Source organism: Hevea brasiliensis, chromosome 18 (genome assembly GCF_030052815.1).
Source record: "Hevea brasiliensis isolate MT/VB/25A 57/8 chromosome 18, ASM3005281v1, whole genome shotgun sequence".
Classification (NCBI taxonomy): Eukaryota; Viridiplantae; Streptophyta; class Magnoliopsida; order Malpighiales; family Euphorbiaceae; genus Hevea; species Hevea brasiliensis.
In genome coordinates, this window is record NC_079510.1 from 46,660,231 (window position 1) to 46,686,712 (window position 26,482).

The 26,482-nt window shown below is 30.9% G+C and overlaps 3 protein-coding genes across 5 annotated transcripts; 2 read left to right on the forward strand and 1 right to left on the reverse strand.

Moving 5' to 3' along the window:
• The first annotated feature begins 6,193 nt into the window (after positions 1–6,193).
• LOC110646696 (oxoglutarate-dependent flavonoid 7-O-demethylase 1) lies at positions 6,194–8,438 on the forward strand. The gene is made up of 4 exons (XM_021800222.2): positions 6,194–6,474; positions 6,805–7,046; positions 7,136–7,460; positions 7,913–8,438. Exons 1-4 carry the CDS (start codon positions 6,232–6,234, stop codon positions 8,171–8,173), a joined length of 1,071 nt encoding a protein of 356 aa, XP_021655914.2. The 5' UTR covers positions 6,194–6,231; the 3' UTR covers positions 8,174–8,438.
• A 2,382-nt stretch (positions 8,439–10,820) lies between these two features.
• Positions 10,821–13,766, forward strand: LOC110646694 (eukaryotic translation initiation factor 4E-1). The gene is made up of 5 exons (XM_021800220.2): positions 10,821–11,200; positions 12,704–12,872; positions 12,959–13,084; positions 13,324–13,389; positions 13,500–13,766. Exons 1-5 carry the CDS (start codon positions 10,908–10,910, stop codon positions 13,548–13,550), a joined length of 705 nt encoding a protein of 234 aa, XP_021655912.2. The 5' UTR covers positions 10,821–10,907; the 3' UTR covers positions 13,551–13,766.
• A 223-nt stretch (positions 13,767–13,989) lies between these two features.
• On the reverse strand, positions 13,990–21,306 carry LOC110646693 (transcription factor GTE12). Of its 3 annotated transcripts, none has more exons than XM_058140705.1 (11): positions 21,179–21,306; positions 19,373–20,122; positions 19,142–19,205; positions 18,898–19,032; positions 18,742–18,806; positions 18,599–18,659; positions 18,421–18,504; positions 18,198–18,316; positions 17,966–18,050; positions 14,583–14,704; positions 13,990–14,467 (listed from the first exon to the last, which is right to left on the reverse strand). In XM_058140705.1, exons 2-11 carry the CDS (start codon positions 20,111–20,113, stop codon positions 14,258–14,260), a joined length of 1,686 nt encoding a protein of 561 aa, XP_057996688.1. In that variant the 5' UTR covers positions 20,114–20,122; positions 21,179–21,306; the 3' UTR covers positions 13,990–14,257. The 3 variants fall into 3 exon arrangements, with proteins under 3 accessions (XP_057996688.1, XP_021655910.2, XP_057996687.1); XM_021800218.2 differs by lacking the exon at positions 21,179–21,306 and adding an exon at positions 20,977–21,172 and having other exon boundaries at positions 17,966–18,032; XM_058140704.1 differs by lacking the exon at positions 21,179–21,306 and adding an exon at positions 20,977–21,172.
• Between the last annotated feature and the right edge of the window lie 5,176 nt (positions 21,307–26,482).

Sequence of the window (26,482 nt, forward strand, 5' to 3'; positions counted from 1 at the left end):
CTAGGTCAAGCTATCTGCATAATGACCCTAACAATCCGAATTGAAACTTATTTCTAACAATTCACACACACCACAAATGGTCACAATTGATCATTTATCAATTCAAATAAGGTCAACTACATCAATTAACCAATTTTCAATTTTTTTTCTAATTTTTCAAAATGCTCAAAACCCTAATTACATATAATTCAAATCTAATGCATTCAAAACATATACCATACTTCACATACACAACTCAACCTAAACAACCATTTAAATACCTCAAAATCATTCATGTCAAACCCTAACTAAGGCTGGCCAAAATTTTTGTTACTCCCCCAATAAGTGTTTTTCTTTTGATTTTAAGTTAATTTCTAAGTTACTTATACCAAAAACACAAGTATTAAACATAAAATTTCAATTTAAACCACTAACTTTAAACTTTGAAGTTCAACTCTTCAATTTCTTCATTTTCTTCTTTTCTTTCCTTCCTCTAAAGCTTTCTTAAGTTAAACTAACAAATTTTTGTGGACTAGTTTGGGGTCAAAGTAGGGTTAAGTGATTGGAAGAAAGCTTGAACTTAAGCTTCAATGGTGGTTTTTCAATGGTGAAGTGAGAGAGAGAGGAAATCGGCTTGGGTGAGGGAAGAAGGAAATAATTTTCTTTTTAATTTTATGTTTATTTATGTCTTTTAGTCTTAGTTGACTTGATCAATATTGATGGGCAAAAATAAAATTATTTATGATGTCATAATAGTGATGTAAGCATGATGTAACTAAACTTTTTCTTTTGCTTTTATTTTTCCACTAGTTCTTTAATTTAATTTTTAATCATGAAATTTTCTTTTTTCTGATTTTATTGGACAGTTAGGTCAGGAGTCAGCTTTAGGGGTGAATTGACCATTGCCCATCGCTGGTTCAATCCGGTTTGCAAGTTATGCGGTATTTCTTTCGGATCTATGATCTAATTATTTGACCTACTTAACAACTCTTTTTCGTGATTTTCTCTTTTCCACTGCATTCGCAATAGTCCTAAGGACCGCGATGTCATATTTTCCGGTTTGAAATTTGAGTTTAGATTGACCTCGCTGTCATTTCCCGAGAAGTTTACCCATCGCTGTCACTCCTGACTTATTTAATTTTTTATACTTTATTTTTCTTATTTATACTTAACTATTTGGCAATTACTAATTATTTGTGTTTAGAGCTTAACTAGGTGTCTTAGACATGGTTCTAATTCTCTTAATTATCCGGACCGATACTGATTACCGGAATAGTAAAATGTATCAGGCTATGCAAATAGGAGTGTTACATTTTTAAATTCCTTTAAATTAAAATATAATTTTTTTATTTATAGGTAAACACTTTTTCTATTTTTTCTCTTATTTTACATAAAAAATGAAAACTATAATTTTCTTAAAAAATGAAAAATAAAAAAACAGAAAACTGTTTTCTATCCTTAATAATTTTTAGTTAAATACCTGTTTAATTAGGCAGTTGATTTCTCAAATTAAAGTGAAATAAAAAATAATTAAAATAAATGAATCAAAATAAGTCTTAAATTAAAAATAATTAATTTGATTCAATTTTAAATTAAAACTGATTTTTTTTAGAAAAAATTAATCATTAAAATTAATCAAAATCATAATGAAATTAAAACTGAAATTGAAAATCATTAATTTTAGCATGGAGAATAAGTTGGGGGGACAAAGTTGAAAGGTATTTATGCATTATGAAATGCATGTTTAATTACTTTCATTTTCGTGGATTGATTTTTCGCTTTTACTTTTCTCTGATCTTTGTTTATTTGCAGAAACCATCAGCGATAGTTAAGCATTATGTACTTCACAACTCTACTTTTATTCATCCAATAACAATTTTTTTATTGTACGACAATGACCTTTTTTTTTCATTATTATTATTATTATTACTTATTCATTTTAAAATCATTCTATTGTACCTCCAAAGTACCATGCTACTGTGTTAACAGAAAATTTTTTTTAATAAAAGAAAATCATTTTCAAAGGAAATTAAAAAAAAATTCATATATAAATTATTTTTTGTGATAAATTTATTTATTTTATGAAAAATAAATTATATATAAAATATTTTTTTATAAAAATTTTTTTTAAGAAAATGATTTTTATTAAAATAATTTTTATTATTTAATTATAATATTAAATTAATAATTTTTATTTAAATATTTTTTTAATAATTTATTTTTTAATAAAAAATATAATTTAATTTATTTTTTAAATATGTTATACATTAAAAAATAAAAAATATTTTTAATAAAATAAACGTAATAATTTATTTATTTATCTAATTGGTTACATGCTCGACCAATTATGCAAATAAGTGTCAATAACATGAAATCGATTATTCAAACTCTCTTAATTTCTGTTTCTATCATCTGATGGTGATTATTTTGACCAGAAAATAAAATTTATTGGCAAGAAAATGAGCGACTGATTGCTCTATTTAATCTTTGCATTGGCTTTTTTAAGACATTCGGTGACACTGCTATGTTATTTTGGAGGTGCACAGGCACTCATTATTTTTAAGATTTTTATGATTAAAGAAATAATTAAATAATTTTATTTTTATAAAAAAAAATAAAGTATTTTTATATTTAATTAAAATAGTGAAGTGAGATTAAAAAAATAGATGCATTGAAAATAATAATAGAAAAGAGTAAAATTTTAAAAAAATAATTAATAATTTTTTAATTTTTATAAAAAATAAATAAATTGAGATAATTTTTTTAATTAAAAAAAATCACTTAAAATAAAACGAAAAGCAGGTTTTAAAATTTAAATTAAAAGCCTTATATTAGTTTTACAAAATTAATGATGTCATAATAGGTGACAAAATAGGAGTCAATTAATTCTTTTTTTTATTATATTTTTTTTATATATACACATACTTATAAATGTTGACGTCTCATAAATTTAATTATTATTTAAAAAAAATTAAAATTAGTTAACACAAAAAAGCATGTTGTCTATTTTAAAATTTATTATTTTTTAAATTTTAGTGTAATTTTTTAATAATTAACTTTATTGATATAAAATAGTAAATTTTAAATGTGAAAATTGATAATTTAATTATTTATTTAAAGAAATATGTATTTTTTTATAGTTTTTTTTAAATAGTCAATTTCGTTGAATCTAATTATAAAAAATTAATATTATATTTTTAAAATTTAATATATTTATTTTTTATACATTGACTATAAAAAAATTCTAGATCCACTGACGCCACTAAATTTTGTGATGCTGCTAAAACTTTTAGTGGTGTAATTATATCTTTATATTATAATTTCAATTATTTTTTTTATTAAAAGAAGTTTGTATTTTATAATTTCAATTATTGAAAAATAAAATAAAAAATTTACTATATGTTTTATAATTTAATATGCTTTCATAATTTATTTCATCCACTCTAAGAGAATATATGCGAGCGAAAAAAAAACTTCAAAACCTAACCTCCAAAACTTAGGTAATGAAAATAATCGAATTTAAAAATGTAAATTATAAATAAGATAGAAAGATGTATAAATTTTAATTTATTATGGTTAAAAGTATTTAAATATATCAATTAAAAATTATTGATAATAACAATCTAAAATTACAATTTTTACGGTTGATAGAAAATTAATATCTTCAAAATTTAAAATTATCACTTTTAATAATGGATTCTCTTAAGATGGAATTTAAATTCTCTCTTTAAAAGTGTTACAGATTTTATAATTATACTTAACACTTATTACTTTAAATATTTATTTATTTATTTATTATTAATTTATCATTCCAAATAAATTATCCTACATCTTATATGAAATATGTGATATATTATATAATTTCTCGGATAATACCTCAAAGATTAATCTATAACCGATCTATGTAAGATGTGCGACCTTTGAAATTTCTGTGATATTGCTTACAATTACATGAAAATTGTTACAATGATACATTTTCTTAAAATTCTATGATTAATGTCTCTTGGAACCACGAAAAAACACTAATTTTAATGCCATGTCATCTTCACATATATCTTCATTATTTCATTTTTTTTTAAATATAAAATATTTAAATAAACACGTATGTATGTAACGTACCATAAGTCCAAGTGGCTGAACTAATGTAGATTTAGGCTACGCAATAAGAATAATTAGTCGTTCATTTAATTCTAATTAGTTTTAAACTTATTACCCTTTACTAAGTTAATTTTTTTATTATGAAAATCAAATAAATTAAATAATAATTAATGAGTTGTTAATTTTTTTAATTATAAATATAATAAATTTCAAAATAAATAAATGAAGATATTTAAATTTAAAATATAATTTTATTTATTTTTAAAAATATTAAAAAAATAAGATTACCTATAATATTGCTACACTAAAATTTATTGATGGACCCAATATGCTATTAAATTAAATGAGGATTGAGAGATTGAGCTCAACCTATCTCTCGATGATGTGTTGTGCTGTTCCCTGTAATAATGGGGTTCATTGAATTGGGTTCATGATCAGACATAAAGAAAGAACTCATCATGCTACTCTCCTATTTCTTTCTTCTAATTATTAAAAAAAAAAAAAATTAAAAGAAAAGTTCTTGCCTTATCTTCCCTTGATACTTAGCTCCGTTTATGCTGTGAAAAGTATTTCTTAATTAAAAATAATTTTTTCTTGCCATTATATTATGGTCCTCGTAGTGGCAATCGCAATTATTATTCAACCTTATCTGATTCGATTTAAATTTAATTAATTTATTTTTAATTTTAATATATTATATGGACCAGATAGGAACATTTTCTCATAACTCATATGCATAATAATATATTATTTTTTATTAAAAATAATATATATATATATATATTTATATATTTAAATATTATAATTTAATAAAAAATATAAATATATTATTAAAATCATATTTAAAATTTATATTTTTAACTTATAATTTTTTTTAATAAATAAATTTATATTATATAACAATAAATTAAAATAAAGGAAAAGTCCCATAGAGTAATCCACATTGCCTTGCCCCCTAACAAGTAAGTCCACGCCTTGATCTCAAACTCTTATGAGGTCGAGAAGGGGGAAGCTATCCCCAATTCACCTTACTGCCATTCCTACCTTAATGAGAGACTCTTCTTCTCTTTAATTTTTTTTTTTCTCTATTTCTCTCTCTCCCTCCTTATTCATTTCTTTTGGGTGTATACCGATGAGTATTCTTACCAGTATTTACTTCCTCCTTATTCATATTTTATGAGGTGTATTTTTTTTAAAATAGAAAATTAAAATTTAAAAATTATCAAATTAATATAATTTATGAAAAGACCATAAAGTTAAACATTAAACATAAACCGTTGAAGAGTGGAGTGTGCTTCTCCTTGATAGGCTAAATTAAGTGCTCTATCACTCTTCAAATCAATAAAATTATTATTTTTTATAAAAGTTATTTATGTTGGATTTTTTATTTTTGCAAAATATAGTAACTTAATATTCATATTTGAAATTTGTATCTAAAAATGAAATATATTTTCTCTAAAACTTAGGGTCACATTTTGTTAAAGAATAACAAAAAATAAATGATTAAAGACAAAATTAAATAAATTTAAAGTATATTCTAAAATTTAATTATAAAGAAATTAATTATTTCTATAATTAATATTAAATGTCAAAATAAAAAATATTTGTCCAAAATTTAACTAAATAATATTAAAATTATTTTTAGATTATGAGCCTAAAAATTTAAATTTCAGTCAAAATTTTACATTTACTTTTTTAAATTTGTAAAAAAGAAATAAATATATAGAAAATAATATAAAATATTTATTCATTAATATATACCAAGGGTCATAAGCACACTTTATTTTTTTTTATATTCAGCCTAAAAAATTTTTAAATAATTTTTTTTCAAATACATTGAAAAATATTTTCTAACTAATATTTTTTTCAAAAATTAGCAGAAAATAATTCCATTTTTCATAAAAAGAAAGTTCCTCAAAATATATTTCAAAAATAAATTATTTTCCGTCAAAAGACGGATCAAGCTTAACTCATTTGGTTCTTGCTAGTTGCTACATGCATATCCTTAAAGATGACGTGTTAAAGGTGAGTGAAAGACTTGGAAAATTTTAATTAGTTTTATCCCAAATTATTTATCTAATTATTGTGGCTATATAAGCATGCAGCTCCAATCAAATGGTGCTATAGCTGCACACTAATCTTTCTAAGCTAAATATGGCATCTCCTACTGCTACCGTTGACAACTTCCCCCCTGCGGTCAGTGTTCAGGAGCTCATCAAACAGCCTTTCGTCTCAGTCCCTCAAAGCTATGTTCAATCTGATCAAGGAATCTTCAAGCCTGCAGATTGCTTTCCATCAGTTCCCACTATTGACTTGAAACTCCTGCTTTCAGAGGAAACTGCAGCTTTGGAGCTTGAAAAGTTGCACTCTACTTGCAAAGAATGGGGCCTTTTCCAGGTTTTTTCTTTTTTCCAAGTTTATCTTCTTCCATGTTTTTCTCAATTTTATCTTTCTTTTTCCTGGTTTTTAATTTCTTTCATCAGTTGTTAGAGCTTCAAGTAGTTGTATATATATTTGATTTCAAGAATCCAATAATCCAGAGAGGAAAGCGCCTAGAGTTTTCGTAAATGATTAACATAAGATTTTGGATAAACTTCCTTCCTTCCATGTTTATTTGTTAATTTTATTAAAAAATTTCTGTATGATTTTAATAAGGAGGAGTGCAAATACAGCCAATATAGAATAATATTAATCTAACTGCTGTGAGATACACATGGGTTTAAACAGTTGGTGAATCATGGAGTTAGCTCTTCATTGCTGGAAAATATGAGGAACGAGATTGAAGAATTTTATAATCTTCCATTAGAGGAGAAAATGAAATACAAGATAAGGCAAGGTGATGTTGAAGGGTATGGAACAGTGGCCACAATAGGACGAACTTTTGATTGGGGTGATAGGTTCTACATGATAACCAACCCTATCCATAGGAGAAAGCCTCACCTTCTCCCAGAGCTCCCTTCATCTCTGAGGTCTTCTCTCTTTGACCTTTTCCTTTCTCTTAATAAAAAATAATAATTATTTTATTTAATTATCAACTAATTTTGTGTTCTGCAAACAGAAATAACTTGGAAAGTTATATACTCGAACTGCAAAAACTATCCATGAAGCTTGTTGGGTTTGTGGCAAAAGCTTTGAAGATAGACAGAAAGGAGATGGAGGAGATGTTCGATGATGGGATGCAATCTGTGAGGATGACATATTATCCTCCATGTCCACAACCAGAGCTAGTTCTTGGCATTTTTCCTCATTCAGATGCAACTGGCATCACAATCCTCAATCAGATTAATGGGGTGGATGGTCTTCAGATTAAAAAGGATGGGGTTTGGATCCCTGTGAGCTTCCTCGAAGGTTCTCTTGTAGTAAATGTGGGAGACATACTTGAGGTTTGTCATATTTAATTTTCGTCTTCAACTTTCTCTCTTGCCCTGAAAGAAAACACTAATTATTATGCTATAAAAAATAAATAAATTATTAGTCATGTATAAAAAATTAATTTTGACAAAAAAAAAAGACACGTGATATATTGAATCTAGTCTGTGTATTAATTTTTTTTTAATAGAAACTAGAAACCCTAGCTAAATGTCAGCTTCATAGTTTATTTTGTTGGTTTAATTTCCTTTTCCAAAATAATTTAAAATAATAATAGTTGCACCTATAATGCAATGACATATACCTATTAATATTCCTAACATTTTCTAACAATGATCTAATCAATTATTTTTTTGAAAGATCTTTAGGGATTGTGCATATCTTGAAATAAATTTTCATATATATTTATATTTATGATATTAATGTGGACATACCCATTTATTTATTTATTTTTGGTTTTTTAAAGATTTTGAGCAATGGACTCTACCATAGCATCGAGCACAGGGCAGCAGTGAATTCAGAGAAAGAAAGGATTTCTATTGCATTTTTCGTCAACCCCAAATTTGAGGCAGAGGTTGGGCCTGCAGCTAGTCTGATTAACCCTCAAAACCCACCATTATTTCGAAGAATTGGGATGGAAAAATATGTCAAAGATTTCTTCTCTCGTAAGCTCAATGGGAAATCATACTTGGAGCATATGAAAGTTCAGATTGAGGATGGCAATTAGCTATTTATCTATCCATATCAATTAATGTTATACATGTAATCTCCATCTATGATGAGATGATAATATATATTACACATAAAAAAAAAGAAAAAAAAAAACTATACCCATCGTATATATATGAAGCATGTGCAATGAAAAATAAATTAGTCCCAGGATTATGGTCTCTGTGCTTATTAAAAAAAATGTATTATGGTTTGTGTAATATATATCTTTTCAATGTATAAAAGATATTTATAGAAATAAAAATGAAGTATTTATTATAAAAGAGTATATTTTATTTCATATTTAGCTCAATCTACCATGAATTTCAAGTATAAACATATCCATGTATATAATAGATGAATATTATTATCTATTTTATATTTTGAGTTTATAATAAATTAAGTTTAAATAAAAAAATTTCTATATATTAAGCCATGCCTATATAAGATGAATCTCTCTTGAATGTCAATGAAATTAAGGCTAGACATCATATAGTTTGGGGTATATATGATCGTTCGATCATTCATCTCTTTGTTTTAATTCTTTTTAAAGTTGTAGAAATGTATCATATGAAAACTGGAAATAACTCTTGAAAAAAATATATATATATATATAATATATATATATATATATATATATATAAAAGCTAGTTATGAGTTGCATATATAGGTGTGCAATTGTGACTATACTGAATAGATATAGATGTGTTCAGTATAGTCACAATTGCACACCTATATATGCAACTCATAACTAGCTTTTATATATATATATATATATATATATATATATATATATATATATATATAAATGCATTGGTATCATGTGTCAAAATAAGGAATATAAATTCAAGATATAATCAATGAAGACTCGAAAGGGCCATGCCTGCATGATTAATGTCTTGTCCCCTTACTTTTCTCCTCTTCAATATTACTACGTATATTAAAGCATGTGGATTGTCCAATTAATTTAAATTGTTTGTCGACTCTATTAATCAATTATCAATTTATAGGGTACAACTCATCTTAATTGGCATTCATTTTTAATAGATCTTCACCATATTCAATTCCTGTTACAAGATAAAATACATTAGATTAGAGGATAAAAATAAAAGAAATTGTAGGTCTAAACTGATTTGGAGGAGAGTAGTACAACATAACCTACAAGTATTACACATTTCTGAGAATTTAATCCAAAATTGTTTAGAGTGAAAAAAGATAATCCATATAGTTGACCCCAAATTTTTGAAATAAAAACTTGGTTGAGTTGAGTTTATGCATCTTATATATATACGTACACGTATATAATTCTTTGATTTTTTTTATTAATTAATAAAAAAAGTATATATATTAAAATAAAATATAAATATTTTTCTTTATTTTTTTAAAAAGTTTTAACTGTTTTAACCTTTAATCTCTCATACTATGAGGTGATCATTGGACTACTAAACAATGGCATATAACTAGATAGATTTACACATAAATTTCTTGATATAATGTGCTTATTTGGAATTTATTGAATGAGTAGTCTAATAATTGCTTTTTTTAAAAAAAAAAAAAGAAAAATAAAGAGTATTCTAATAATTGAATATCATATATATATATATATATATATATATATATATATATATATATATTCTTTTAAAACTTTTAAAAGAATTTAATCTTTTATATTATAAAGCAAATACTCGATTACTAAATTACTGTTTAAAATAAAATATACCCAAATTTATTAAATAGGGTGTAATTGACACATTTAGAAGCTATTGACTAAGTAACCTAATTGAATGTTTATCTCATAATACAAGAAGTTGAAATATTTAAATATTGACAATTTTATTTCTTATAAAAATTTTAAAAATAATTTAAAAAAAATAGTTAGTTGAATAAGTTGGTCATCAATGAAGTTTGATACGAAATAAAATTTCGTTGGTCATACACTTCTTTCAATGAGATATTGGCCATGTCTCAGCCTAACAAAATAGAATCTATCCCTTGTTAATGATATCTATCAGTACACTCAATAATACTTTAATTTTAAATATAAATGAACATTAAAAAAATGAATAAATATGTTGCCCAAATATTGATAATTATATAATTTAATATATCCTCAATATTAGGGGGAAAAATTAAATAAATAGAGTGAAGCCAACCACTTAATTGATTAATTGATTAACTAATCAATTAATTAATTTCCATCTCCTTTAAATTAAAAAAAAAATATAAGAATATTAAAAATCAATGTTTGTTGCATATATACCTAAACAACAGTTGGCATGGAAAGTAAGAAATTAAATAGATAACATATAATTTATTTATTTATTTATTTATCAGGGTATCATTTTATATTCATTTTATGATTGCACATAAAATTAATTTCTTTAAAATTTGTGATTACTCTTTTTAATAATGTTTTTTCTAAGAATCGAACATGAATTCTCCAGCAATAGTTATGTAAAATTTTCATACACTAAAAAAAAAAGTTTTGCTTATAAAATAAATATGGAGCAATCTAATGATGGATTAAAAAAAGAAGAATAGGTTACTCTTTGTCATATGGTGAGCCCATTGGGTATACCATTTGGGCTTTCAGCCCATATGTCACACCCACAAATTTCGATTTAGGGTTATAATTGTACCCGATCCAACTCTACGATCTGGATCTCTCTCTCTCTCTCTCTCTCTCTCCATAACCTACCATAACAAACCAAGAGTAAGGAGAAGCAGCTGCAGCAGAGAAAATTAACGCAAAAATGGCGGCGGAAGAGCCATTGAAATCAACTACAGGAGAAACACTGAATCCAAACCTTAATCCTAACCCTAGCGCACAAGATGACGTTAACGGTGATGAGCTGGAAGAAGGGGAGATCGTGGATGATGAGGAATCGTCGGCTAAGAAATCGAGCGCTGTAACCTACCAGCCGCACCCTCTCGAGCATCAATGGACATTTTGGTTTGATAACCCTTCTGCTAAGTCTAAGCAAGCCGCCTGGGGAAGCTCTATGCGCTCTATCTATACTTTTGCTACTGTTGAGGACTTTTGGAGGTCAGAGATCTTATTCTCTTCTTTTGCTATTTTTGTTTCTATTTCTGGCTTTGATTTTTTTGCTCGGTCGATGATAAAATTGATGGAAACGAAAGGGATTTGAGATTCCAATATTTTGGTTTTTTCGTTGAGGAAATAGAAATCTGGTGAATTTGCTTTTTTTTTTTTTTCCTTAAAAAAAAGTTATAGATATCTGATCCTTGGTGCGAAGGGAGGTTATGGAATGCCTTTGAGAAAAAGAAATGAGAGAAAAGAATTGAGATTCGTGTTTCCTTGGAAATGATAATCTGAATTCAGTGAGAAATTGCAAAATTGGTGAACGGGAAATGATTTTTGGTAGCATTTTTAGTTCATTATTTTTCTTCGATGTCAATTACGTGGCTGATAGGACTTTGGTGGAATTTTTGGATATATTATCATAGAGGTGTTATAATTGCTATTCTTGATTTTCTTGAATGATATATAGTTTGCACTTGTGCATTGACCTCATTAAGAAATATTTATCTCCAAATATTAGGGGGATGTTCAAGAGCTCTGATTTTTAAACTGCTTTAATATGGTAGCCAATTGTTGGAAGCTTTCTTTTGTTTCCATTGTATTATCTTAGAGGCTCTTTTTCTTAGTGTAAATGGGGGTAATTTAGTTAGGTATTTGTTCAAAGGGATTAAAATTTCCTGTTTGATGTAGTATTTTTCAAGACTGATGGGTGTTAAGTGATACCAATAAGTAAACAGTGTGTACTTGTGTTTGCTAATTTTGGATTTGTGGAAGCCCGGTTATTGAATTAACCAAGTGCTGTGATCGTTAACTTGTACTTTAATTGGCTGGATATTGCTTGCATCCAATTTTAAGCCCGTCTCAATGTCTGTATGTTTCATAGAATAATTGGATAAATTTTTGAATTATATGATCAAAATCTACTGTTAAAGAGTGAACTGTATGTGTGTACCTATGCACATGGGGAGAACGCATTTAATTAACATTACCTTATCTTGTGTTGAGGACTAGGAATCTAAACATGGATAATTCTTTTGAAGTTGGATCTTCATTCTCATCATGATCATTACATCTCCCCTTTGGGAGGACACACGCGCGCGGGCTCGCCATCTGCGTAATTTTAATCATGCATATAAAATTCAAATTTAGAGGAATTCATTGGAAAAAATTTCTTATCATTGTATTTTGCTTCTTTGTTGTCATAAAGTTATATGATTATTCTTCTAAAGCTTTTATGATATCACTTTAATATTTCCATATTAAGACAGAAAATAAATATCTATTCATTTTGTATAAGTGATTTATCTTATTACAACATACATTGGACAAAACTAGAATCTAATAAACTGCCAAGGAGAGGAAACTGTTAACTCTGGCTAACGGTTTTCTAATATCTATCAGTTTAGTTTGTTATTCAAATATGAGATTTCACCTGCTATCTTTTACTTACTCTTGGTATGGAAATCATTCTGATAAGTTAAGGCATGAAATTTATCTTGTATTTAGCATTTACAATAATATCCATCATCCAAGCAAGCTGGTTGGGGGCGCTGACTTTTACTGTTTCAAACATAAAATTGAGCCAAAATGGGAGGACCCTGTTTGTGCTAATGGAGGGAAGTGGACTGTAACTTTTAGTGGTAGAGGGAAATCTGACACCAGTTGGTTGTATACGGTATGTTTCTATATTGTTATGAGTTATTAAATAACAGTAACTGTTATATGGTGGGTCTTCTTATTTTCTTTACTTTCTTTTATTAGTTGCTGGCTATGATTGGAGAACAGTTTGATCATGGAGATGAAATCTGTGGAGCAGTTGTCAATGTCAGAACGAAGCAGGAAAAGATAGCTCTTTGGACCAAGAATGCTTCAAATGAAGCTGCTCAGGTAACTGCTTGCATTTTTTATGGCGGGGAAAAAATTAATGCTTGTCCAAATCTGCTTAGACCCGTTTGGTTATATTCTTGTGGAACTCGTACAGAACTGTCAATTCTGTTGTTTGTTCTGGATACTCTGTTAAAAAGTAGAACCTGATGTCTTTTACCAATACAATAGTTGATCATTCACACTTGTTATCAGTAATTTTACAGATTGGATAAAGTCTGACATTAACTATCTCTTTGCAGCTAAGCATTGGAAAACAATGGAAGGAATTTCTTGACTACAATGATACTATTGGGTTTATATTCCATGTGAGAGTTCTATTATTTTGTTATTTTTTAAACCATGTATTTGATGAAGTATTTAATTGTTTCACACCAAGTGGAGAAACATGAGATTGTGTGCTGATCTGCTGTTTCAGGAGGATGCAAAGAAGCTTGACAGAAATGCCAAGAATCGATACACAATATGAGTTGTACAGAGCATAGGAAAATGCTTTCATGATGCGAAGGGTGGCCTGAATGCCTTATAAGAAGCCAACATCTGTGACAGCTTAAATCTTTAGAACATATTGCGAATGGTTTTTTTTTTTTTTTTTTAAGCCTTTTGCTGGAGGATTTTTACTTGGATATGTAATACTGATTTCATTGAAATCCATTTTTTAAGAGCTTTTTGTCCCATCTTTTAATCCAAGCAAAATTTGGTAGGCAGGAATGAAGGAGAGTGATCAACTTTAGGTTAGCATAACCAATGCATGCGACCTTTTTTCTTATGACAATATTAATTTCATTCAAAAGAGCAAATAAATGACTAATCCGACAGAAAATACGCCAGCAGAGGAGGCCAATGTGCTTTCTTTCCGGTATTAATATTACACAATTAAATGGAAATACATTATACAGGATAAAGACTATGAAAGGCGTCAGTACAACGCTTTCTTCTTTTTCTTGGCTAACATCAAGCAACGAAAAGAGTATCAAAGTTAAAAGATTCAACTATTTTATATTCATCCTCCTATAAACACTACCATTGATTACAAAGCCAACCCCAACTCGTTCCTACAAAAATACATTCATTTACAAATAATGTTTCTCTTGTGCTCCTCACTGCCAACCTATTAACAGACAGAAAGGGAAAAAATAAAATAGAATTTCTCATTAACAGTCAATGGTCAAATATTCATGGAAATATTTCTCCTTCCTCTTCCTCCCCATTTAATACCATTTCATCCTCATCCCAAATATCATCCTTTATAAACAAACCCAACCGCTCCAGTGGGCTCCTCGAGTAAGCTCCAATGCGAAAATTATATGATAGGGAACCCCCACTAAGTATCTCAAGTTCTTTTAGAATCTCCAGGTTCTGCTCAATGTTGACAGTTTTTCCCATCTGGATGGAGGTCCATAAAAACAAAGGCGGCAAACATTGTTCAAGACTACCATGTATAAAGCTATTAAACGAAGCTGAACCTAAATATTGACAGGACAATTGCTAAAAGGCAAACCTTCTGCAATGCAACTCGAGCTGCTTCTCTTTCTTTCTCCCTATGTATTTTCAATTCCAGTTCTTCCCTCTTTTGTGAGGCAGCTTCAGCAGCTCTCATTTGGGCTTCAATCGAAGCCTTCTCTGTATGGTTATAAATCAAAATCATCAAGCTAGCACCCAAGACAGATGCTCACATTTTACATAAAACATGACTGATACGAAAAGGGGAAAAGCTTAAACCATAAAATTTGACAGTCTGTAAACGTCCATGAAATTACGACCATCTAATAATTGCAAAGATTTGAACAACCAGTAAGAACTATTCTGCCTGGAACAACAAAAATATGCACAACTGCAAGTATCCAAATCATACCTAAAAAGAAACATGGTAATTTTTGCGCAAATTTTATTAATTCAAGGAAACAATTTGTTGTTAATGCCAAATTACTGAAATACAAGGTAATTAGAATTTCCTCTCCAGATAGCAAAAAGATAATTTGTTGAATAAAATGCTATGTGAATGTGATCATTCCACACATCCATATTTTCAATAATTTTAGATTCAAAACCAATGCTACAGATCTTTACAAAGTCAAATGTCATTGACTGTTGATTCACTCCATATGGAAGTGCTCTAAATTATAGCATTTAACTGCTTACCTCAACTTGCATTAGGTCCAATTCCAAGGTCAACCAAAATAACCTCTAGAACATGAAAATGAATAGAAAAGTAATGATAACATACACATCATCTAGTAGTATTAACTTACACTTGATGGTATGCATACAAAATTGCACATAGCTCGTAAGAGACTCCTTTATCCTTGAGCATTTCATCAACATATCTTAAATACTCAGGATATCAAGCCTTTTCAATAAAAATTTGACGTCTCAACAATTACAGCTCAACTCAACTCAACAAGCCTTTATCTCAAAAATTTGGGATCAGCTATATGGATTCGCTTTCTCCACTCTGAACGATTTTGGATTAAATCCTCAGAAATGTGTAATGCTTCTAGGTCATGTTGTACTACTCTCCTCCAAGTCAATTTAGGTCTACCCCTTTTTTTCTTTCTATCCTCTAACCTAATGTGTTCTACTTGTCTAACTAGAGTCTCCATATGTCTATGCTTCACATGACCAAACAACCTCAATTTCCCTTCTCTCAACTTATTTTTAATTGGCAACACTCCTACTTTTTCTCTAATACTCTCATTACGGACTTTATCTAATCTAGTATGGCCACTCATCCACCTTAACATTCTCATCTTTGCAACTCTTATCTTAGATGCATACGACTCTTTCAGTGCCTAACACTCACTACCATATAACATAGCCGGTCGTATGGCTGTACGGTAAAATTTTCCTTTCAATTTATTGGGAATCTTACAATCACATAAAACTCCCACAGCCCGTCTCCGCTTCAACCATCCGGCTTTAATACTATGACTAACATCCTCCTCACATCCCCCATCTACTTGAAGGACTAAGCCTAGATATTTAAAGTGATTACTTTGGGACAGTACCACTCCATTCAAACCAACTCCTTCCCTATCACCAGTTTGGCCTTCACTGAACTTGCAATGCATATATTCTGTCTTCGTTCTACTTAACTTAAAACCCTTTGACTCTAGAGTACTTCTCCAAAGTTATAGCTTTCTATTGACTCATTCTCGTATCTCATCTATTAGAACAATATCATTCGCAAATATCATGCACCAAGGAATACTCTCTTGTATATGTTTCGTCAGTTCATCTAAAACTAATGTAAAAAGATAAGGGCTTATAGCTGATCCTTGGTGTAATTCAATTGAAATTGAAAAATTTCTTGTGTCCCCTCCCACTGTGCGCACAATAGTAGCTGCTCCTTCATACATATCTTTCAATACTTGTATGTATCTAATAGATACCATCTTTTATTCTAACACATTCCATAAGATCTCTCTTGGAACACTATCATAAGCCTTCTCCAAATCAATAAAAACCATGTGTAGATCTTTCTTCACATCTCTATATTTCTCCATCAAGCTCCTAATGAGAAAGATCGCTTCCATAGTTGAACGACCGGGCATGAAACCAAATTGATTGAGAGAGATAGAAGTATCATGACGTAGTCGATGCTCCACAACTCTCTCCCACAACTTCATAGTATGGCTCATGAGTTTAATTCCCCTATAGTTTGAGCAACTCTGTATGTCTCCCTTATTTTTAAAAATAGGTACTAAAATACTCTTCCTCATTTTCTTTGAGTTTAGAATCTTATTAAATAATTTAGTTAACCATGCCACTCCCATATCTCCCAAATACTTCCACACTTCAATTGGTATTTCATCGAGTCCACAGGCTTTACCCGCTTTCATTCTCTTAGGTGCTTCCTTTACTTCTAAAGATTTAATCCTTCTAATATAATTCACATTCTTTTCTACTGTTCTATAATCTATATTCACGCTATTACCATTTTGACTATTATTAAAGAGATCATTAAAATAATTTCTCCATTTTTCTTTAATGTCCTCATCTTTCACCAACAATTTTCCTTCTTTATCCTTAATGCACCTAACTTGATTGAGATCTTGACATTTCCTTTCTCTCCTCCTTGCTAATCTATAAATATATTTTCCTCCTTCTTTAGTTCCAAGTTTCTCATATAACTTTTCAAAGGCCTGTGTTCTTGCTTGACTAACTGCCTTTTTTGCCTATTTCTTTGCTATCTTGTACTGTTCTTATGCCTCATTATTATCACATTTAGGTAATTTCTTATACCATTCCCTTTTTCTCTTCACTGCCTTTTGTACTTCCTCATTCCACCACCATTCAACAATTAAAAATAACAAAAATAAACCATCAGAGAGATATGAAAAACAATCCACGTATAAAAAATTCAGAGATTTTATTTTGTCATGCAAATCAAACAAAGGACCAGTGGCTACTTGGAATATTTATATCTTTTGTCAAGATCATCTTCAAGCAGAAAGATATAATATTATTATATTAAAAGATCAACGAATTTTATTGTCTATGATAGCAAGTCTTATGCCTGATCTACAGGAGTGGGCCTTGTTCCTCATGTAATTATTTGTAATACTTAAAGTTTTGATATTATTAATAAATTTATATTTTTCTCAAAAAAAAAAAAAAAAAAATTCCTGCCAAATTTAACTATACTATCCTTGCATACACCAGAAAATTTCAATTTCCACAACATTTTCCCCAGCCAGCCCATTTAAAACTGGAACAAGTAACATGGTAGGGCATACTCAAAAAATACCAAAGGAACTGAGAGTGTTTTTCATTTTTGTTCTGTGTCCAAAAGGGGCCAGAAACGGTCAGCAATGCACTCGATGCCTAAATAAACCATCAAATTTAATTTGTGATACTTAGTTATAAAGTTGCGTATATCACCTTCACGCTGCCTCCTTTCCAATCTTTCCTTCTCCTGCTGCATCTTCACAGGATCAGCCTTATCACCCTGATAACAAGAAAAAGTCTGCATGAAAAATCAGGCAATAAACCATTATCCTTCTCACCCACATTAAGTAGACATTACAATTTAACATCAAAATCACAAACCAATTCCCTAACCCACAAATGCCAAAGAATGAAAGAAATAAAGAAAAGAGAAAAGAGTCCTTACATGATCTAGAAGTGTCTTATGCTGTGCTTTTAAGATAGTATCTGCAAATCGATACTTTAGCATTGCAGCACGAAGGGCCTTTGCTGGAGACAGTTGTACATCACAAGTAGGTCTCCATCCTAAACCAAACAAGGAAAAACTTCATAAAGCTGACATACCAAGAGAAGCTAAAGTTAACAGTTAGCCTTTACCCCAGGCTTTATAATTAAGATAAACAACCAACCTTCTCGAGAAGTTGCGTCTGTTGCAGGAGTAATGAGCTGTAAACTAGGGTATGCATTTTCATCATCCAAAGTACTTACAGCCCCTTTACATAGATCCCAACAGCAACCCAAATGATCAGGTCACCCAACTCTAAGCAGTGGAATATCAGAAAAGAACAAAGCAGAAGATTCTCTCACCATCAGAATCTGGATCTGACTTGCTCATCTGTGAAGCTGACATGCTTTTCCCATGATAATCCTATATTTGAACACAGTTTCAATCACACCTTGCAGTGCATTGGCACTAAACAGAAATAATAAAAATGGACATAATGAAATACCAGTTTTGAGGCATCAGTGCCACATGCAGTATCATCTCTGCTCAATGACCTCTCAGAAGATATATCTACACAAATGGGGGAAATTAAGTAAGGTTGTCAAACAAAATACAGGGTTTTAAAAACAATAACAGGAAGGGAAAAAGATCAACTAACAACCAGAGGAAGCATGGGTTGAGTCACTGGGAAGGCAACATTGAAAAGCACTTCTAACACTTGTAACACATTCACTAACAACTGGGCTCGATGGCTTGACACTGACAGGGCAACAAGCACATTTGCCACCACTAGTGCCTATAAGACACACTGCTGATTAGCTCCAATAAAGACCCATAAAGCAGACACTGCAGATTAGCTCCAATAAAGAGCCATAAAGCAGAAACTGTGTTCCGCAACTTCATACCTTTGCAAGAATTTAGCAGTAATGCCTTGTGCATGCAGTTTTCTGCAGGCTTAAAAAGCTTTACCTGTGTACAAACAAAGTATAAATAAATACACACTTTAACAATATACAGCAGGAATATATTACAAATGCATCCAAATACACAGAGACACAAATGCATGACTGCACACACTTACATATATAATAGGAGATGGCAAAAATACAAAGATTGTTAGGTAAGGAGAAACATACTTCTGCAGCTTTTGCATTTGAAGAACTCCTCATTGCCTTGTATTCAGATGGTTTTGACATCTTGGGTAAAAGAACATTGCGCAAACGGGATGTTTCAGGACAATTCTGTCTTGTGGCACTAATTTCCTTTGGCTTCCTGCTCAAAATTTTTCCACCACCAGACTCTGATATTTCATGATTCCATTTTTGCTGTAGTGACTTCCACTTAGTCTCAAAAATCTTATTCAGTGACTCTGCCACTTGGTGGACATAATTTGTTGGAGGATTATATAGCATAGCATTTGAGAATGTCAGTCTGACATCAGCAGCAAACTCTTCAGTTCCAGAATACTGATTCTTCTCCAGCTTAGATTTTATTGTCCCTAAATCCATAGGATTTGATATAATTGAAAAATAGTCGGGAATTTTCAGTGCCACTGGATCCACTGGTTCCCTAAAAATCCAACCAGATGGATTATTTATCAGAGATTTTAGAATGGAAAAACACTGATGTGTGACACAGCGGCCCATCTTCCGCTTCTTCTCTGGTCGGCCCTCTACTTCCCACAATGGGCCACGCTTATTAGCCCCAGGCACCACAGGTTTCAGCTTCGTATTCTGCATGTCACATGCCTGAGAATGATAGTTCTTGTCCACATTTCGCCCAGACTCACATTCCCTTATCCCAGGAACATATTCTATTCTTTTGGTAGAAAACTTTATTTTCAACTTCTTTCCTACTACAGTTTCAGCAGCAATCATTCTGAAGAACTGCAAGAACATGAAAGCATCACTGTTTTAGTTTTTCAGGTTTGAAATACCATAAAAATTGACCTGCTTAAGGCAAGGACACTAGGTAGTGCCCTATCAAAGGAAAACCAACATGCACGAGCAGCAATAGAATGCAGAATGTGCAAATTTATATAACAGAATTTTTAAGAAAAGAACTAATAGAACCAAAATGCATGAGCAGTAACAAAATGCAGAGTGCAAATTTATATAACAGAATTTTTAAGAAAAAACTAATAGAACCCATGTGAGGGCATACAAGTACACATCATAAGGGGGAAAAAAGCTTAATTTTTATCTCGACAGTATATTGGATTGGAGTAACTAAGTGAACCCATAACCTCAATACCATACTGGATTAGAAAAACTAAGCAAAATCAGAGAAGTAGTTGGTCTAAACTGTTTAGTTTGCTATGAAAATTCAAAATCAAAAACTAATATGCTATAATTTATTAACAAATTGCAAGGATTGGAAAAAAAATCAAAATTTTAGATTTTGAAGCTGAATTATATAAAGCGGCAAAAAATAGAGTTGGATTTTCCCAAAAAGCAGACACCAAAATCTTTCGCACAATCTAAAATATAAATTCTCACCAAAAAAAGGGGGGACAAAGATAAAAACTCATCAAACTAACACAAATCACCATACAGAGACATAAAAACTGAAAATTCAATAAAATATTCATAGGTTCTCAGTAGTTATCTACTGAAAACTACAGATACTTCTCGCTACATACTCCTACTGAACAAAGGAAACAAAGGGATTCAATAACCAAAATAATCAATCATAGGCATTAAACAAAAAAAAAAAACTCAGAACTTAAAGTAAACCTCACCGATATAGAATAAGAGACCGAGAAAACTCTGGATTGCTCGATTCTAATAACGCAAAGAGACGCAGATAGAGAAAGGTTGAAGATCGCAATGCTACAGAGAGATCAAAGCGACGGAAAAAGAAAGTAAAGAAGAGAAAGGGTTTAAAGTAGAGCACAGAGAGTGAGGCCTAGGGTTTTGTACAACCCTAACTCCTGCACTCACACGACTGACTGGTGGTTTATTACTGTAACATCAGCAGCCTCAATATTACTGCGTTTGATGGAATTACATGTTTGTCCTCAAAGTCGGCTGCTGGTGACCTTTATATTTTCTTCTCTTGCTGTTTAGATTTTTTTTAATAAATATGCACATGAACACCCACCAATAAACAATATATACATATGTTTCGGATATACATGATTTTAATTAAAATAATAATTAATGATCGGATAGTCTGTCCTTTTAATTGTGTTGTAGAAAGTTGAATAAACGATTGAGAAGTCATTTTCTAAAAAGAAAATACGAATTTTATGAATAAAAAAAAAATTATTGGGTGGTTAATTTAACTAATGAGATCTTATGAATTTTTCAAAATCATGTCAACTTTAACAACTTTTCTAGCATTCATTAAATATAAATATGTTTATTTATGTATTTTCTTATATTGTTAATATAAAATAATAATAAATAAATATATTTAATAAAATTTTCTTATATTATTGATAAAAAAATTAATAATAAATATAATAAATTTTAATAAGGGTAATATTACACCCTATAAGAAAATTATTATTTTAGTGCTTATGAAATTTTTTAATAATATAAAATTGACTTTGAATTATTGAATTAATAATTAAATGTCTTTTCATAACATAAAAATTGCATTTTTTAAGCTCATAAAGCATTGGACAATCGCTTTGATGTGAATATCATCTCATGGACATGAGAATTTTTTTTTTTTTGTTGAAAGATAATTCCATTAGAAGTCTTAAGAAAGTAGATCATAAAAAATAAAGTAATATTGTGCTAGAGGATTTCGCTTGAAAGACTCATCCTGCATAGTATTAGAGGTTAAAGCGTGAATTGTCTTGTTCCTATCTCTTCTAACAAAATGAAGAAGAGAAGATAAAAAATACTGAGTAAAGTACAAAGTATCCTGAATAATTTCTTGGATATTCTATGGAATAGAAGGATATTGAGATTGTTTATCACTATTTGGGAATTACCTTCTGTTATAATGCTCTGGAATCCTTTACTTTTAGCTATTGAGATAGCTTCCCGACAAGCTAGACCTTCAAGAATGAGGGGATCAGATATGCCCAAAATTTCCTTGCAAGACTAGGCTATGGGACGACCCAGGTGGTCTCTGGCTATTGCAGCAATGATGCCCATATGATTCTAAGAATTAGTTGCTGCAGATGATAGAGAGTGTTCCCAAGCAAGAAAAAAATTCCTCAAAATGGTTTGATGCAGCTGCTAACACTTGTTGAAATAGTAAAGGTTGGTCATTGAAAACTTGTCGATTCCTGTTCTTCCAGATGTGCCACAGTATGAAAACAAGATGAGAGATCAAATCTTAAGCTTGAGTGTGGTTGTGCAAAGGATTGCACAATTCAATCCAACAATCAATCATTGACTGCCCATTAAGAAGGGAGGATTATAACCTAAAAAGCAAGTACAACTAGACCTCAAAATGCCTTTGGGCAAGAGAAGAAGATGTGCTTCAAGGTCTTCTATTTTCCACAATAAACACATTCATCAAGCATATTATTGAACCTGGTCTTTAACAATGATTTGGATAGCAACTGTTCTTTGAGGGGGCACCAAAGAAAAATACTCAATTTTGGTGGAAGACAAATCTTCCAAATACTGCCCTAGAAGTAGTTCATATTAGCTTAGGCTGTAGGACTAGGACCTACAGAAGCTTGAACCATATTAGCTAATTTGAGCTGATACGCCAAATGGCAGCCTAAGTTTGAGTAGCTGCCATTTTGAGTGAAATGCCAAGATAGCTGATCCTATCTATCAATAATGTTTGTGGGAATATATAAAATATTGGAAATCTCTTCTTCCTGAAAAACTTTTCTAAAAGCTTATACATCCCATTTGAAGGAATCTAATCAATAAGTTGAGAGACCAAGTTAAGATGAGGGTTGGCATTATCCTTGAGAGTAGGCATATCTGGAAAAGATTTGGTCACCCATCTTTCTTCTTTGCATAGGGTAGATCTCCCATTGTTAACTTGCCATCTAAGCCCTTTGGATAATAATTCTTTACCCCAAAGTAAGCTTCTCAAATCCCAAGAGGAATTCCCTCCCAACGATGCTTGTAAAAGTGATGAAGCATGAAAATATTTCCCTTTGAGCACCCGAGTTAGGAGAGAGTTGGGATTATTCTTGATTCTCCAGCACTTTTTAGCCAATAAGGCTTGATTAAAGCTTTATAAATCTCGAAAACCCATTCCACCACAAGCTTTTGCACAACATAAGTTACTCCAGGAAATCCAATGTTATTTTTTCTCATCTTTGGATTGACCCCACCAGAAGTTGGAAACCAACCGATTAATTTCTTGGCAAAGAGAAAGAGGAACTTGAAGCATGCTATGGCATACATAGGGATGGTTGCCACGACATATTTGATCAAGATTTCCTTCCCATTGCCTAGAAGGTTTGTTCCTTCCATCTAGCTAGTTTATTCTGAATCTTTTCAATGATGGTTGCAAAGGTCTGTTGCTTAGATTTAGTTACATTTGCTGGCAATCCCAAGAATTAATTCTGTCCTCCTAAGTTGTGAACACCAAGTGATTGAGTAGTGGATTCTCTAATTCGAAGTGGCGTGTTCTTACTAAAGAATAAAAAGGATTTGGCATAATTGATTGTCTGACCACTGGCTTGTGAACAAGTGTGAAGCACCTATCCGATGGTTTGAGCTTCCTTGGTGGTTGCTTTTGAGAATATGATAGAATCATTAGCAAACATAAGATTTGAAACCGAAGGGCTATGTTTGGCAATAGAAATACCATGGAGATTAGCATTCTTTAGCATGTGAGAGAACTCTTCTGCAAAAATAAGAAAAAGTTAAGGGAACAGTGGATCCCTTTGCAGTAATCCTCTTGATGGATGAAAAAACCCATCTCGGTGGCCATTTAATTGAAAAGTATAAGACACCGAGGTAATGAAAGACAGAATCCATCAAATCCAGGTGAAGTGGAAGCCAAATTTCTACATTACATGATGGAGATAGTTCCACTCCACACATTCTTATGCCTTGCTAATATCAAGTTTGAGAGCCATGCTATAGTTCTTGGATCTGTGCTTGTTTTTAAGATGATGCATAATTTCATGACATAGTAGAATATTATCAGATATGAGACACTTTTTTGTGAAAGTGCTTTGCACACCACTAATGATTAAAGGCATGATAGGCTGCATTCTGCTAGTAAGAATTTTAGCAATAATTTTGTAAAAGATGGTGCACAAACCTATGGGTCTTAAGCTCTTCATCGACTTTACATGTTGCACTTCGAGAATAAGAGATATGAGTGTGTGATTGAACATGGTCCCTTACTGGAAAAAGTTTTGGATAGCTGCACACACCTCATTCCCAATTATACTCCAAAATCTTTGAAAGAAAAGCACTGTGATACCGTAAATTCCTGGAGCTTTAGTGGGTTGTATGGAGAAAGGTGCACTTTGAATCTCTTCTGTTGTGAGAGGCCTAATGAGATTCACATTCATATCATTATAAATTCTAGCTTGAATCCCTACTGTAACAGAGTTGAAATCATTGGCATTAGATGATGAATAAATGTTCTAAAAATAGTTGATGGCAAATGAGACAATATCATCAAAGTTATGCTTCCATGTGCCATTAGAGTCTTGAAGTGCTTGAATAGAGTTCCTTCTTCTTTGCTGAACCACCTGTGCATTAAAGAAGGAAGTGTTTATGTCACCAGCTTTTAACCATGACTGTCGAGATTTTTGAGCCTAATAAATTTCCTCTACCTTGATTTTATTAATCAATTGGTGCTCAACCTGATGAACTGCATCACCATCCCATTCTCCCATGGTTCTTTTAATTCAATCAAGATTGTCTCACAAGGATTGAATTTTGAGTATTGAGTTGTCATTGATTCTCTGATTCCAGTTCCAAAGAGCATTTCCACAATGCTTCAATTTTCAGTACACTTTCTTGAGTAAAGGTCCATTTGTCAAAAATTGCCAAGTAGAATTAACTACATCCTGCACTTCATTGGAGCTAACCCATCGAGCATCAAAGTAAAAGAATCGATTTGGTTTCCTGAAAAGCATATTGAGATTAAGAAGGATGGGGTGATGGCCTGAACCCCTATCTTCCATATGGTTTACTTTTGCTAACTAGTGCCCTATCAATCCTTTCTTAAACATTTAGAGAGCCATTATGCCTGCTATTCCAGGTCGTCATCGAACTTGAGTAACCCAAATCAACCACTCCCATGCCCTGTACAAAATCTCTGAACTAATTCATCTTTGCATTAAAGCTACTCTTACCACCTCTTTTCTTAGATGGACTTAACATTGCATTGAAGTCTCCTATCATCACATATTCTGTATGGAGAGAGTTTTTAGAATTCAATAGAAAATCAAACTGCACACTCATGGTTTCTACTTCACAGCTGATATAAAGAAATAAGATGTCCCAGTAGGATTGAGAATTCAAATTCTTCACTTTTCCATGATAACAAAAGAGTCTTGGAATATTACATTAAAATCATAGCTATCATTCCAAGCAATGCTTAAATCACCTGATAGCCCTATAGGGTCTACACACAAAATATTAGAAAAGCCACATTTCCTTAGATGCTTCTTGACTACTATCCCTTTATTCTTAGTTTTTGCTAGGAACACTAAGGTAGGGGAATGGAATTTACAAATTCCTTCGAGTGTGTGGATTGTCAAGGGGTTCCCTTCACCCTGACAATTCTCCACCATATCGGCTTCATATTGAGCAGTGTATTATTTTTTTAGATCAATCTCTATAATATCTCCTGACCTTGCTTGCTTGTCCGGCTTACCTAGAATAAGATGTTCCTCAACATTCCCTACTTCATTATCAATAGACTGCATTTCTTCTGTTTGCACTGTGGATGTAGTTATGTAAGCTCTACGTTTCCATGTCATTTTCGAAGCATGCTGGGGCTCAGAAATTTGCTTTATGTTTCCTTCCATTATCTTAGTTTCTATTGGGAGAGACTCATTATGAGATGGTGTTGCACTTGGAGAGCTCGGTTTGTAGATAGCAGCTGCGATATGGACTAAGGGTCTATTTGGTTTAACTATTAGATACAGCTGATAACTGTTAGTTAATAGCTGTTATTATTAGCTGATAACTGATAGTTAGTAGCTAATGATAGCTAATTTATGTTAAATGTTTGGTAAAACTTTATTTAGCTGTTGTTGTTGGTATGTAAAATGACTAATAAGGGTATATATCATATAATTTATTTTATTATTGAAATAAAAAAAAGATAAATTTATTATATTATAT